The sequence below is a fragment of the Oncorhynchus mykiss genome, chromosome 16 (genome assembly GCF_013265735.2).
Source record: "Oncorhynchus mykiss isolate Arlee chromosome 16, USDA_OmykA_1.1, whole genome shotgun sequence".
Classification (NCBI taxonomy): domain Eukaryota; kingdom Metazoa; phylum Chordata; class Actinopteri; order Salmoniformes; family Salmonidae; genus Oncorhynchus; species Oncorhynchus mykiss.
Genome location: NC_048580.1, coordinates 49,503,328 through 49,519,665, shown reverse-complemented (window position 1 = coordinate 49,519,665; position 16,338 = coordinate 49,503,328). Strand labels below are relative to the sequence as shown.

General features: G+C 41.7%; 1 protein-coding gene across 4 annotated transcripts in view; it reads left to right on the top strand.

Moving 5' to 3' along the window:
• Nucleotides 1–2,397: 2,397 nt before the first annotated feature.
• The window catches only part of LOC110492195 (signal peptide, CUB and EGF-like domain-containing protein 3), a 108,141-nt gene continuing 94,200 nt past the window's right edge, over nucleotides 2,398–16,338 (top strand). For 2 of the 4 annotated variants that reach the window (XM_036947151.1, XM_036947149.1), the window contains exon 1: nucleotides 2,398–2,803. In XM_036947151.1, the coding sequence (XP_036803046.1) occupies nucleotides 2,698–2,803 (106 nt within the window). In that variant the 5' untranslated portion in view covers nucleotides 2,398–2,697. The remainder of the gene's footprint in view (nucleotides 2,804–16,338) is intronic. The other 2 variants (XM_036947150.1, XM_036947148.1) reach the window with 1 other exon arrangement.

Here is a 16,338-nt window from a genome sequence, read left to right as displayed (position 1 = left end):
AAATGGTCATTACTATGAATCCTTTCAAATGATGTCTGTTACAAGCCAGGAGGGATTTCTTTTAAAGGGCACTTTTATACTTTGTCTGATTATTCCTGGTTATAAATACAACTCTAGAGAAACCATTAAGATTCATGAAATGAAGGTTCACGACAGAAGAGTCGTGCCCATGGTGATTCTTAATTCTAAATGAGATGAAATTCCAACACATCCTCATATGTAAGAAAAAGTGTATGATCAGGCTTCATTTTACCACCCAAATGTTAATAAAGAGCATTAGACATTCCCAGAAAGTGGCTTCCTCCCTGCAAGGTAAATACACTTCATAGATTAAACCTGGGTAAACCTCTGTTTGTCTGTACCTTTGAACTCTTGAAGGTTTCAATTCTATCAGCCACAGAGATACCCATCTTTACGGATGAGCTTTTATCAGATTGCCTTCTAAATGTTCATCATCATCTGACTTAGCCTGTGGTAGAATGATTTGGAGATAACAATTCAATCTTAATGCGAGACCATAATTGCACTTTTGATTGAAAAGAAATAACACAGAGGAGCTATGGAACATAATTATAGAGCATTATCTGTCTCAAAACATACATCTAAACATAAATGCATCAGCACAGTAGATTCAATCCTAGAGGAAAGAGAATATAAGACGCATTTCTTCTGTCTGATACTGATGCCGTGCTGAATCTAATCCCCATGTTCCAAAAGCCGAGGTGTGAAAAAGTGGCTCAGTTTTTAGGCTTTTGTTCCAGGTAACGTGGGAAGGAAGAAACAGATTGATGGTGCTTTGATTCAAGCACATTTCAAGTCTCATTCCCAGTAGGCCCTCACTGCTAATGGTGTATAAAGCACATGATCAGTGATACAGTGTTCTGGAGGAGAGTGGAAAAGCAAACTGTCTTCCTTACCCTCTTTCAAGTTGAAAAGCAGCCCTGGTATAATGAAAGAACAGGAACATGCTGATTCTTGTTTGTGTTTCCTTTTGTTCAGCTTTTATTGATTCTTGAAAAGAGAAAAGGAGGAAGTAGAGGCTGTAACACAAATACATATTAAATATGGGACAATATCCTCTGGAGGAGGAAAACAATAGAGTCCTGCTGTGAATTGAAAGTAAATGTATCGTTTGAGGGATGTTACAGGCAGGTGACGTGAAGTTCAGACTCCTTGGAGATATCCCTTGCTGTCTCTCAGAAGATGTGAAAACCCTTTTGTGAGCTGTGGCCAGGGCAATTCATATTTTTTCTGTGTCTATTCCTTGTGTACTTCGGCTGTCCCCATAGGAGAACCCTTTTCGGTTCCAGGTAGAACCCTTTTTGATCCAGGTAGAACTCTTTTGGGTTCCATGCAGAAGTCTCCGGGGAAAATGTTCTACATGGAACCCAATAGGGTTCAACTTGGAACTAAAATAATAGGAACTAAAATGGTTCTTCAAAGGGTTCTCCTATGAGGACAGCCGAAGAACCCTTTAGGGTTCCAGATAGCACGTTTTTTTCTAAGATTGTACAGATGGGTATAGCAATAGGCACATCCAGGCAGTCGTGAAGACAAATTGGACAGGGTACAAACTCGTTTCAAAAAGGAGTATGTATGGGCTTTAATATGTAGATCAGAAATGTCATGATAATAGCGATAATGTTACACCAGACCTGTGGGGGCACAAAGATATGGGGAAGATGTGACAAATAAACTGAATTTTCTAAAGGCTGTTGCTCAATAGGTGTTTGCAAAGCAGTGCGCTGTGATTGCTCTCTGGATCTCTTAGAATGTGATTGGCTCATGGCTTTTTCTTTGGAGTTTGTGTTGGATTGACAGCCTACAACAACTCCATTGATCTATTAGATATCATCAAATCAAATTCTGATGACTGCTGGAGAAAATAATAGTTCCGAATAATTGACTCGGCAAAAAGGATACTTTAGTAGACCTATGAGAGCCAATCATGGAAGACGGTGCAAGCGCAGTGGCTACAAGTCGCTATAACGACCCTACGATTTATTGTACAGTGGCTACAACCTGTGCAATGTGAATGCGGTGCTACAGTATCAACTGCACTCCTTTATTTGTAAATCACTGTATCTGTCTCTTGGACGTTTAGAGTATTTTTCCCTCGTGCAACGCTCATTTCCCTTGTCAATGAATGAGAAAACTGGTCTACTTGATGGTGGTGGTGTGGCGCGCAGTCCATTGTTTGCACATGGTCCCCGAGTCTGACCTCTCAACCGCGGAAGCCGTCTCCATGGCAACCCCGACTACGGTCCAACCAGCAGCTGATTGTAAATTCCTGCAGAATAAGAAATCCTTGCAAGTAGTTGGAGAAAGAGAGAGAGCGCGTGAGGGAGTGCAGGAGCAATGCGCGGATCGTAATCTCTCCTCCCCCTTCTCCTCTCCGCTCCGCTCCATCTCTCTCAACCCTCTCTCTCCCTCTCTCTTATATTGAAATTGGCCAGGGTAGAACATGATCACAGAACACCGCTTCAGTATTGCTGCACATTGTCGGGCATTTCGCAAAACCCGATCACTTGAAACAGAATAAGCAGACATAAAGGAAAGGACTTCAGAGTCCCACATTATATTTTTAAAGGTGGACCAACACTTTTAAAAAAAGACCGTCCGATTGCGCGTGTTGCGCGTTGCAATCTAGCTAGGTGTTTAATAACTACAACAGTCTAACTACAGTATCAAGTAGCTATGCATATGCACGTTATAATGCGCGCGAGCATTGGATTAGTCGGTTTCTGTCTGGTCGCCTTTGTCCAACAGCCAGCTCGCGCTTCAGGAAGCAAATCCACTCAAGGTACGTTTTCCCATCAAAATACCTTTATTCCTTCAAGCTTTATTTTTTTCTGGAGCGTAGTAGCCTAACCCTAGCCTATGCTAGGGTGATTTGGTGCAGATATCACTACCTCAATTTGCAGTGCATGGTGAATATGTATGCTTATACCTGACCAATTTCTAATTAAGTTACACATGAGATAGCCGTTAAAGATTACACACACACCAATAACTTCAACATAAAATAAATAAGTATGGCTCATTAATCCTACTCAAAATGATATAAAGGTTATAATTTAAAAGAAGAGGCACACTGGTGAAGAACATTTAGAACTATTTTAGTAGGCTAATGCAAAAAAAAAGAAAAGTGTATTCTAAGTTCTACCAAGGAAATTCCACTCTGTTTAAATATTGTTTTTGCACTGGCATTTGTCAATGCTGTTCAGAGATATAAAGTATTCTGGGAATTTCACCAACTACAGTACTCAATTATTCTCACATTGCATGCCCAGACTATATTTGTCTCTCCACAATGGTTAAGCTACTGCTGCACTTTTCTGAGACTTTGGCACAACATTGTCAAATGAACCTGTTTTATAGGTCTGATTTAAAACTGTTAATAAATGTCTAAATCCCCCTGACACTCCCATTCTCTAACCATGAAGAATAACTGGGGACACTTCAAACCGCAACAACAACAACAGTGTGAACAGAACAGGTTTGTTGTGAACTTCATGAGCAGAGTAGTGGTTCATGAAAGAAAGAGCATCATGAGGTATTTGACACTACTGTGTAACACTCACAGGGAGCGACAGGGCTCTCGCAAAGCCTCCACTGAGCTAGGCTACAGTACTGCACCCGGTTTGGTTCCATGGACTTGCCTTCTCTTCCTGATTTATCACACACCGTGCCTGAGGAGTTTAAGGTGATACACCTCTGAATCCGCATCGAGTGTTCAGACTCCAAATATGACGATGGTTATCAGGATTAGGGCATTGAAAAGCCAATGGAAATGCATGCGTGATGCATGTCATTGGACAGCGTTTTACTTGCAGTAATAAAAGTCATCCGTTCATACAATAAAAGGCCTGGAATATGTTGCTGCCTGGGTGCCGTTTTCTTATCCATGTACTCCTTCCCCTATTCTGCCTGTTTCTCTCTTGAAAAAATAACAATAATAAGGACAATAAGTTTATGTCAATCTGTAGCAACATTTTGTTACGTACATCCTTATTATAAAATGGATTAAATACAACATTTTCCTCTTCAATCTACACACAATACCCCATAATGACGAAGCAAAAACAGGTTTAGATCTTTTTTTAAATGTATTACAAATAAAAACTGAAATACCTTATTTACATTAGTATTCAGACCCTTTGCTATGAGACTCGAAATTGAGCTCAGGTGCATCCTGTTCCCATTGATCATCCTTGAGTGTGTTTATAAAACTTGATTGGAGTCGACCTGTGTGAAATTCAATTGATTGGACATGATTTGAAAAGGCACATACCTGTCTATATAAGGTCCCACAGTTGACAGTGCATGTCAGAGCAAAAACCAAGCCATGAGGTTGAAGGAATTGTCCATAGAGCTCCAAGACCGGATTGTGTCAAGGCACAGGTCTGGGGAAGTGCATCAAAAAAAATGCTGCAGCATTGAATGTCCCCAAGAACACAGTGGCCTCCATCATTTTAAAAGTTTGGAACCACTCTTCCAAGAGCTGGCCTCCCGACCAAACTGAGCAATCGGGGGAGGTGGTCCTTGGTCAGGGAGGTGACCAAGAACCCAATAGTCACATAGCTCCAGCTCCTCTGTGGAGATAGGACAACCTTCCAGAAGGACAACCATCTCTGCAGCACTCGATAAATCAGGTCTTTATGGTAAAGTGGCCATAAGAAAGCCATTCCTCAGTAAAAGGCACATAACAGTCTGCTTGGAGTTTGCCAAAAGGCACGAAAAGGACTCTCAGACCATGAGAAACAAGATTCTCTGGTCTGATGAAACCAAGATTGAACTATTTGTTCTGAATGAAAAGTGTCACGTTTGGAGGAAACCTGGCACCATCCCTACGGTGAAGCATGGTGGTGGCAGCAACATGCTGTGGGGATGTTTTTCAGTGGTAGGGACTGGATGAATAGTCAGGATCGAAGGAAAGATGAACGGAGCAAAGTACAGAGAGATCCTTGATGAAAACCTGCTCCAGAGCGCTCAGGACCTGAAGGTTCACCTTCCAAAAGGACAATGACACTAAGCACACAGCCAAGACAACGCATGAGAGGCTTCGGGACAAGCCAGAGCCCAGACTTGAACCCGATCGAACATCTCTGGAGAGACCTGAAAATAGCTGTGCAGCGACACTCCCCATCCAACCTGACAGAGCTTGAGAGGATCTGCAGAGAAGAATTGGAGAAACTCCCCAAATACAAGTGTGCCAAGCTTGTACCATCATACCCAAGAAGACTTGAGGCTGTAATTGTTGTCAAAGGTGCTTCAACAAAGTACTGAGTAAAGGGTCTGAATACTTATGTAAATATGATATTTCACTTTTTAAAATATTTTTAATACATTTGCAAACATTTCTAAAAACCTGTTTTTGTTTTGTCATGATGGGGTATTGTATGTAGATTGATGAGGGGAAAAAACAATTGAATCCATTTTTAGAATAAAGCTGTAACGTAACAACATGTGTAAAAGTCAAGGGGTCTGAATACTTTCCAAATGCACTGTATATATGCAAGAGACAGAGCACAGCACAGTGTGTGTGGGCAAGCCTCAGCAGCTTTGATTGTTTTTGGTGATGTTTCACACACGGAGAGACACAAAAAGATAGGCAAGGAGTGAAGGAGGAGGGGGGAGGGGGAGTGACTATTTTGCATCCTGGGTGGTCTGCCCCCACTTGTGGGAAAGCCCAATATTTACATTTTGCAATTAGAACGACTTTTTCCTCACTTAATTTTCCACAACATCGATTACACACTCCCTTATTTTGTGGAATGTTACCAGAACAGTGTTGTCACTAAGTAATGGCATGCACCTGTTTGTAGCCTAGGTGACAAGCAGCACCACCATCATAGCCTGGCATTGGTTCTAGAAATGTGTGTCTGTCAGTCTACTATTGATAAGATATGGCACACCACAGTCTAAACTTTTTGACATGAGAAGTCTGAAGCGCAGGTCGAAATGTGTTAGTATAGTATGTGCCAAACTAAGCATGGCCTTATAGTGATCATGTGTTGTTCATGTTCATGGACATATCTTTTTGATGGACCCTGGTTGTTGAGAGTAATATTTAATGCAGTGGATTGAAAAATAAAAAGCAGTAATGAGAATGGACCCTGTGAAACAGAAATCTTAAAACTGGGAAGATAGTCTAAGAATAATGTGCAGTTAGTAATATTTTAATATTATGGCTTTTTATATTTAGACATTTGAGAGAGAGAGAGAGAGAGAGAGAGAGATGCTGATAAAAAATAAGCACAATTTGTCAGCTTAATATTTATTTAACACAGATGTTGGCGACAAGCCTCTATGTCCTTCATCAATGTCAGCTTAATTACAGGTCTGCCTTCAGGCCAGGCCATCAATCGTTATCTCATCTAAAAAGAGAAATGGAACAAAGGAGTGATGCGGAGGATGTGGTGAAGAAGAGGTAGAAAAAGAGGGAGATGAAGAAGGGAAATTGGATAGATTAGAGGGGCAGGCTGAGAGCGAGGGAGAGAGAGAGAGAAAAAAAGGGAAAGAGTGAAGGGCCTTGGACGACAAGGCTAATCACTGAGACTTTGAGCTGAGCTCAAGTCGAAGGCTCCTGGCTAGCTAATACAGTGCCAAGGCAACTGTTGGTGAGGTTCTAACATGCTGTGGTGCGGTGCAGAGCGGGGACTTTGTTGGTTGTAACCTCTGCTGGTGTTACCTGGGGGTCTCTCTGGCAGACAGGGGCAGCAGCCCTCAGCCGTGAGCCCTGGGTCTGGCCACAATGTGGGAACCAACCAGCCCTATCCTGGAGGGAACGACTCAGCAAAATGAGGCCCGAGGGAGGGAGGCCTACCTAGAAGTGGTGTGTCTTCCACAAAGAAGGGGATGGAAGGAAGGCCGGAGGGCCCCCCCCCCCCCCATTTTATTTTTCTCGCTCCTCTTCTTTGTTTGCTTTGTCTTCTTTTTCTTTCCTTTATACTTAATGAAGTAGCCATGTCTTGTTCCACCGTCTGTCATAGGCTATGTCTGTGTGTCTTAAAGGCATCCACAAACTCTTGTAAATGGGGATCCTATTCCTCACTTTGTTGTCCTCTGGTTTCAAATATTTAAACCTGTCCATTCGTCATACATTCGCTGTTGTGGAAGATCGAGATGTTGATAGGTTTGCTTTGCTTTTTGTCAGCAAAGGTTGCAGGCATTTACCTGTAAAAGTCAAAGCTGTACAATTAATGAAGATGTCAAATACCGACATCTCTTGTGATCTATTAGTAATGGTTCCTGGTAACCACATATGAAGCCACATGAAAAGATCTGCAAACATATTTTCTACCTGCTCATCTTTCTGAGCTTAGACCACCCTAAGAACACCACAACAGAAGAATGCAGCTCTTGTGGAGACAGCATTCTGTTCTCTGTGAATGTGATCATCGTGGACCCTGGCCAGTCCTTTCTCACCACTTCCCAATCGTATTGTGACAACACTTCAACACACTTTTCTCATCACATTCACTCTGTTAGGGGCTGTTTCTGTGCTTCATGCATTGCTCTAGACAGCAGTGCTATTTGTTGTGCTATTACATTATTGTTGTCTACTCACAGGGTGGATATGTGCCTTAAATCATACTGATGCAAAAGTTCCTTTTTGTTTGCCAACTCAGGGGTTTTGGCATATGGATTTGACACACAGAACACTTTGTCTTTATTATTTACTCAATATAGCTCCAGGTCACATGGTTGAATTGAGGTTGAATAGATGTTCTCTTGAGATACTGTCCTTTTCTTCTTGTTAATCTATACATCACCGTGCCCGTGGAAGTCTGTCAGGGTCATTGATCTTCATGAGTGTAGAGCAGACAAACAATTAAGCCGTGCTTTCCCACCCAGAGAATGGATACTCCGATACGACCTGCCTGAGAAGTGGTGCCCCAATACCCCTGTACATGTTGTTACAGAGCAGTTGTGTGAAAGGAGGGAGATCATAATCTTTGCAGTGCAAGTTGAGTAGTTGAAACCATTGATGACAGTTCCGTCCAAAACAACAATACTTAATGAATAGTGAAAATAGCTTTGATCTTTATGGTGGTGAGGTTAAGACAAGCATAGACCTGATACTAGTTTAGTTTTCATTTTGATATACTGTATTTACCCACTAAGTGTATTTACAGGAAATGTGCTTTCCCCACTTGACTGCCTTACAGTATAGTGCCTGGTGTATAGTAATGAGAACGTTTTCAGTATTCAGGAGTATAGATTGGCCTATTTATTCTTAATGAATAAGTGAAGAGGTATGCATGCAACTAATTGAACACAATCTTATATTGAGTAATTCCAAATGAAACCAGGAAAGATTGTTGACATATATTTAACAGCTGTATCTAAAAGCATAATTGAGAAATAATTTGGCCTTACCCAGCACTCCTGAGTCCTAAATGTTTCAAATGTATGTGCTACAAAGCTAAAATTGGTGCCATATGAAGCTTCACCATATGCTGTGTAATATGACTAGAATTTTAATGTAAAAAATAATGATAATAATAAATAAATGTATGAATATTGATTTTTTTAAAATTAATATTGAAAAACAGATTTTTTTGATTGATCAATTTCTTCAATATATAGTTGAACATAATATACTCTTCAGGCATATCAAAGTTCCAGATTGAGATTGTTGCTTTGTAGCACCGACAGATGAAACGTTAGGGACTATTAAAGGAGGCCTGGGTAAGGTCAAAATGTCCTAAATAAGCCAACTTTGATATATTATTTCTCAATTATACTTTTAGATTCAAATATATGTCAACAATCCTTCCTCCAAAGGAATGTGAAAATCCCCCAAATCATGGTTTTTACCCCCCTGTTTTCATATGGAATCACTTTTCTATGTTTATTGCCTATGGTGTTATTGTTTATAAGTTGCTGTTTGACAGAGGTTCTAGAGGGGTATACTGTAGTCAGAGCATGGTAGAGATACACATAGTCAGCCAGTTATCATGCATGTTTACAGCCATGTGTAAAAGCTGGGATGTCTGGTACAGGCCAGAGCAGTTCAGTAGCCCCAGTACTGGTATCCTGTATCCTGGCTACTGGAATTTAAAACCAGTACATTTTATTTTGCCAGCAGTGTTTCAAAGATTCAGATTCAGGCCAAGGAAAATACTGTAAGGCATCCCTATTCTTTCTCTGTAACGGATCCACTCTTGGTTACTGAAGAGTTCATGTCCGAAGCGTTTGTGGCAAATTAATAGATCTGGCCTGGGTGGTGGGTCTGGCCTGGGTGGTGGGTCTGGCCTGGGTGATGGGTCTGGCCTGGGTGATGGGGAGTTTTATTAGTCTGATCCTCTGGGTAAAATATTTTGTTGTGTTGAGTTCAAGAAAAACACAGGCTCTGTTAGCTTGAAAGTGTTTGTTAAACTATAGATTGTTTATAAAAAACAATGCTTGTGGTAGCCAGAGAAAACGGTTTCCCATTTGACAGTGCTGTCAGACACGGGTTGAATTATACTGCAGAATATGGTGCTAAATAAATATGTATCTAAAGTTATTTAGCTTTAATTTTTGAAAAGCCTTCTGGAGTTGATTTGGGGGTTTGACTGAAGTAGTGGAATTTCTGGCTCCTGCTTTAGTAACTAAGCATTGTTTTGACATGTCCTATTGAGTCTGCAGGTTTGGGTCGTCATGGGGCATTCAGAACCTGCCTATGGCTGCAGACATCATACGTACCTGCCCAGTGCACAGGGGAAGCAATCAGTATTTTTTTTACAGGCCTCTTAACTCTGTCATGGCACCTTTTCTTCTCCCCTGGAGCAGAGAAACCTCTATATCAGCACCCAGCAGATAAACCCCGCAGTGACCAGCGTTCCAGCACTCGTAGTCTCAATTAGATGGTCTTAATGCTGACAGAGGAGGTAGCTTCCACATGGACAGGATAGGAGGAGTGAATCTCCTCTTGAAACAGACTGAAATCTTGGACCAATGATGTCTCATACTCTCAGAAAACCTACATGATATTTTACCTTTCCCTTCCTACACACATAGACAAACACATGAAAACAGCAACATTAACTGACAAGATTACACACAACACATACATGAAGACACACATGAGTCCAAACAATGAGGCCAGACTCAGGCTGTTCCTCCACACGCTCCCTGACTGAGACCCCTAGCTCTTAAAAGCCCATTTATTTATTGGGCCGTAATGTAAACAGTGTGCTCCAAATGAGGCTTGTAATACATTTCCTTTGCGCTTCGGTGGGACGTCTGATAGCTCTCTCTCTCTCTCTCTCTCTCTCCCTCTCTCTCTCTCTCTCTCTCTCTCTCTCTCTCTCTCTCTCTCTCTCTCTCTCTCTCTCTCCCCCTCTCTCTCTCTCTCTCTCTCTCTCTCTCTCTCTCCCTCTCTCTCTCTCTCTGTACCCTTTGTTCTCTGTGCGGATGCGGAGGCGCTGCGTCCCCATTGGTTAGTGGGAGGATAAAGAGCAGAGTTGATGGTACACTGAACCTTAGCCACTCTACAACTCCCTCTCAAAGTGCTGAGAGCTCCAGCATGGACAGGGGAGAGCTTCCAAGGCACTGGAGGGCCGGCCTGTCCATCCCCCGTTAGGAGCCGACAGCTGGGGCTGCTCTCAAATCATTAATCCCATCATTTGTTTTTCTGTTCCATGACTCACTGATTGGCAATGGTGTGATCCAGGACCAAAAGTAAGTGTCTACTCTGTGGGATTGTCTGCTTTAGTTCTCTGTTTTCTCCACTGCTGAGGCTCAACATGGTTTCTGTGGAGAGGAGAAGAGAGGAGAGCCTAGCTGCCATTGTCCCAGACCGTTCCTCCTCCTCCTCACACCACTCCCTCCTGAGACCCCTTTGGCCTTCCCTTTTTGAGTTTTTGGGTCAGTGAGGGACGTCTGTAGACTGGTCTGTGATGGTCAGTCAGTCAGTGTTGTTGGAGGGGGGTTGGGGGGCCAGAAAGAGCCTTGTTTACAGACTGCTTGTGTTTACATTCCTTGAGGCTAGAGCCAGCTTTGGGGACTGCTGTAAATGAAAGGAAATGCTCTTATTCTGCTTAGTAATGGAAAAACCCAACACATCAAGGAATGTTTCAAACAACAAAAAAAAATATTTGGTGAGGTACATGGGGTTTAGCTGAAGCTTTTTGGGGCTAAAATGACTGGGGTGACGTCACTGATGAAACAGATACTTCCTTGTTGAGCAATGCTGAGCGATTAACCAACATTTCTTTTTTGGGGAGGTTATTAAACAACTAATTGACCAATGTCGGTTCAAGTACTTTAATGTTTTTTGTGTGACCCCAACGCTGTTTCTCTAAAGAGAAATCAAATCATTCCCTGGAGAAATCAACTCAAGAACTATGTGGGACACTGTGCTGAAGGGAGTTGTAGTTTTCATTAAGCAAATATTCAACCTAGCTCAGTGCAGAAATGTTATAATTCCTCTCTCTAGCAAAGAGGGATACACTTTTACGTCTGCTACGTAAGGTTAGATACACACAGACCGCATAGACCGCATGAGAGAGGAATGTACACAACACAATGTCGAGAGAGAGGGATAGAGACAGTTTGTGAAAGTATGCCTTGTCTTCTTTGAAGAACTAGAAAAGGATTTCATCAGACAGCTCTGCAACTAGGCTAGTTAAATAGGATGACTACAGAGAGAGCAGTATGGGAAGTACAGAGAGAACGTTGTCTGGCTGTTTGACTGCTACTGCCTGAGCAGAGATGAGATGATGACCTTAAGGAATTAAAAATAAAAGTAATCATATAAAAACTAAGTCATATACAGAACTGAAATATTTTATTATTTCATAATAATGCCTATCCAATGTGGACCTGACAGAGACAATGGAATATTTTCAATATTTTGGTAATTGAAAGTTCACTATTTTTGGCTTTGGAATTTCAAAAAGCCCCAAAATTATTTTGATGCTATTGTTTCATAATGCATTTAATGCTTAAAAAATGGATTGAAACCGAAATTAAAAAACTGTGCTTTAAGAAAATATATATAACCAAAACCAAACCGACCTAGAAAAGCACTAATCGCTCAGGACAATTGGTGAGAGGAGTCATAGGAAAAGCTGTGATCTTCTCAAATTGAGGATGATTGTAGAAAGGTACCCCAGAATGTTAACACTTGATATACACTGAGTGTACAAAACATTAGAAACACCTACTCTTTCCATGACATAGACTGACCAGCTGTGATCTCTTATTGATGTCACCTGTTAAATCCACTTCAGTCAGTATAGATGAAGGGGAGGAGACAGGTTAAAGAAGGATTTTTGAGCCTTGAGACAATTGATAGATGGATTGTATGTGTGCAATTCAGAGGGTGAATGGGCAAGACAAAGATTTAAGTGCCTTTGAACAGGGTATGGGGGTAGGTGCCAGGCGCACCAGTTTGAGTGTGTCAAGAACTGCAACGCTGCTGGATTTTTCACGCTAAACTGTTTCCCATATGTATCAAAAAGGGTCCACCACCCAAAAGACCTCCAGCCAACTTGACACAACTGTGAGAAGCATTGGAGTCAACATGGGCCAGTATCCCTGTGGAACGCTTTCGACACCTTGTAGAGTCCATGGCCCCAACGAATTGAGCCTGTTCTGAGGCCAAAAGGGGGTGCAACTCAATATTAGGAAGGTGTTCCTAATGTTTTGCACACTCAGTGTATAAAACCTATAACTAGAAGTCTAGATGTGATAACATGCTTTTTGTTTGACTTCTATCCGGTAAGAGCATAATCTTGTTAGGAGGTGCCAGACGTTGCACTACCAGACGTTAGGAGGTGCCAGACGTTTGGCAACCAATATCTTCCATATACTACTCTAAGATTGCCATTTTTCTATTGACCTTTTATTTTATCCTTAGTAGTTTGAAGTGTGTTGGAGTTCTAATAGGAGAAGCCAGATGGACTGTCTCCCAGTGCAATTCAGTTCTTGTGAAACAGAGATATCTAATGAATGTAACATGTCAAAATTTAAAAAAAATCCATATAGTGTTTGTCTCTAATGACACTCTTATGATGCCATTAGAGCAAGTATTTCACTCCTCTGCTATTACCTCCGTGAGCTGTATATTTCAGATAAGAGCTGCCATGCTCTACTCTGCATCTCACTCACACACAGAGAGCCATTCACTTTATGCCTCATAGTTTCACAGGAAGCAGCTAAAAATATCGGACTAACACTTCTGCTGTAATTGCTATGTTTCCCTCTTTATAGTAGGTGCTGTATCTTGCTAAAGCAGCCGCCAATGAATGTAATTGCAGTGTGCACAGGGGAGAGTGTCATGTCATTTAGCTCTGGCTTTATAAATAATAAGGTATATAACAGCATTAAGTACCACCCTCCTCGTATATAAAATGAAATGTTATGGAGCTAGAGGCCATGAAAACATGAAGAGTTTGTAAGTTGAGGACATATGCCACGATTGAAGAAACTGTGCTTAAACCTTGTGAATGAATTACTTGTATCCTTCAAGTTGGATGCATTGTTATCATGTATGCGAAATTCTAGGAAATATGTATGCGATATTTGTTAATTTTTTTATTTAACCAGGTAGGCTAGTTGAGAACAATTTCTTATTTACAACTGCGACCTGGCCAAGATAAAGCAAAGCAGTGCTACACAAACAACAACACAGAGTTACACATGGAATAAACAAGCGTGCAGTCAATAACACAATAGAAAAAAAAGTCTATGTACAGTGTGTGCAAATGGCATGAGGAGGTAAGGCAATAAATAGGCCATAGTAGCGAAGTAATTACAATAAAGCAAATTAACACTGGAGTGATAGATGTCCAGATGATGATGTGCAAGTAGAAATACTGGTGTGCAAAAGAGCAGAAAAGTAAATAAAAACAATATGGGGATGAGGTAGGTAGATTGGATGGGCTATTTACAGATGGGCTATGTACAGCTGCAGCGATCGGTTAGCTGCTCAGATAGCTGATGTTTAAAGTTAGTGAGGGAAATTTAAGTCTCCAGCTTTATCGATTTTTGAAATACGTTCCAGTCATTGGCAGCAGAGAACTGTAAGGAAAGGCGGCCAAAGGAGGTGTTGGCTTTGGGGATGACCAGTGAGATATTCCTGCTGGAGCGCGTGCTATGGGTGGGTGTTGTTATCGTGACCAGTGAGCTGAGATAAGGCGGAGCTTTACCTAGCAAAAACGTATAGATGACCTGGAGCCAGTGAGTCTGGCGACGAATATGTAGCGAGGGCCAGCCGACGAGAGCATACAGGTCGCAGTGGTGGGTGGTGTATGGGGCTTTGGTGACAAAAACAGATGGCACTGTGATAGACTGCATCCAGTTTGCAGAGTAGAGTGTTGGAGGCTATTTTGTAGATGACATCGCCGAAGTCGAGGATCGGTAGGATAATCAGTTTTACGAGGGTATGTTTGGTGGTGTGAGTGTAGGAGGCTTGGTTGCAAAATAGGAAGCCAATTCTAGATTTAATGTTGGATTGGAGATTTTTAATATGAGTCTGGAAGGAGAGTTTACAGTCTAGTCAGACACCTAGGTATTGGTAGTTGTCCACATATTGTAAGTAGTGATGATAGTAGGGCGGGCTGGTGCTGGCAGCGAATGGTTGAAAAGTATGCATTTAGTTTTACTGGCGTTTAAGAGCAGTTGGAGGCCACGGAAGGAGTGTTGAATGGCATTGAAGCTCGTTTGGAGGTTTGTTAACACAGTGTCCAAAGAAGGGCCACATGTATACAGAATGGTGTCGTCTGCGTAGAGGTGGATCAGGGAATCACCCACAGCAAGAGCGACATCGTTGATATATACAGAGAACAGAGTCGGCCCGAGAATTGAACCCTGTGGTACCCGCATAGAGACTGCCAGAGGTCCAGACAACAGGCCCTCCGATTTGGCCAGGTTGATGAAGACGGCAGCACAGTACTGTCTTTTATCGATGGCGGTTATGATATCATTTAGAACCTTGAGCGTGGCTGAGGTGCACCCGTGACCAACTCGGAAACCGTATTGCACAGCGGAGAAGGTATGGTGGGATTCGAAATGGTCAGTGATCTGTTTATTGACTTGGCTTTCGAAGACTTTAGAAAGGCAGGGCAGGATGGATATAGGTCTGTAACAGTTTGGGTCTAGAATGTCACCCCCTTTGAAGAGGGGGATGACCGCGACAGCTTTCCAATCTTTAGGGATCTCGGACGATAGGAAAGAGAGGTTGAACAGACTGGTAATATGGGTTGCAAAAATGGCGGCGGATAATTTTAGAAGAGAGGGTCCAGATTGTCTAGCCCAGCTGATATTCTATGAATATATGCAGTGGCAAATAATGGACAATGGATGAGAGTGTCATGGGTCAATGAATTACTGTAATACGTGTTTTCCGCAGTATAGGAGGGTCTATGAGTCATAGACCAGTATGGCCACTCATGGCACAACCATTCATCCTAATTCTATAGGCACAGCATGGTGCTGCACATGCCGGATGCAGCCCATCAAAGTGACAGAGCATTGTCCAGAAAGGTTGAGCTGAAGCTAAAGGGTAGTTTCTCATTCAAAGATGTAAAAATAGAATGTTCTCTCAATGCATCTCCAAGCACTGATGTCTCTAAGCAACACATGCTGAGCAAGGACATTATATCTATTCCGACTTAGTTTTTCCGTTGAGGCACACATTAATGCACTCCCAGGCATTAATGCACTCATCTGCCAACTCACACTAAAGAATACAGATAATATTTCAAATATTAGCTTGATTATAACTCAACGATGTCAAACAGTATTTTTTTAAAAATATTTTTGTCATGAGATGTTAGGTTGTTCTGTGCCCTCTGAGTGTTTGATCTATTACATTCTGAGGTATGTATTTTTTGTTTAATATTTAAGTGTAAGAATCATTAATCATTATAAACCACCTAGAAAATGATAACAATATTTCCAGACCACTATACTTCATTGTTTTAGAATTTAAATTGTTGGTAACCATACATGATGACCAAAATAAACATATTGTAACGGCATTCCTCCTCTGAGGAGGAGGAGGAGGAGGAGAAGGATCGGAGGACCAATACGCAAGGTGGTAAGTGTCCATAACGTTTATTTTAAGATATAAACTGAACACTATGAAAATACAAAACAATAAACGTGAACGAAACAGTACCATGTGGCAACAAACACGCACACGGAAAACAAACACCCACAACTCAAAAGTAAAACCCAGGCTACCTAAGTATGATTCTCAATCAGGGACTACTAACGACACCTGCCTCTGGTTGAGAACCATACTAGGCTGAACTCAAAACCCCAACATAGAAAAACACACATAGACTGCCCACCCCAACTCACGCCCTGACCATACTAAATAAAGACAAAACAAAG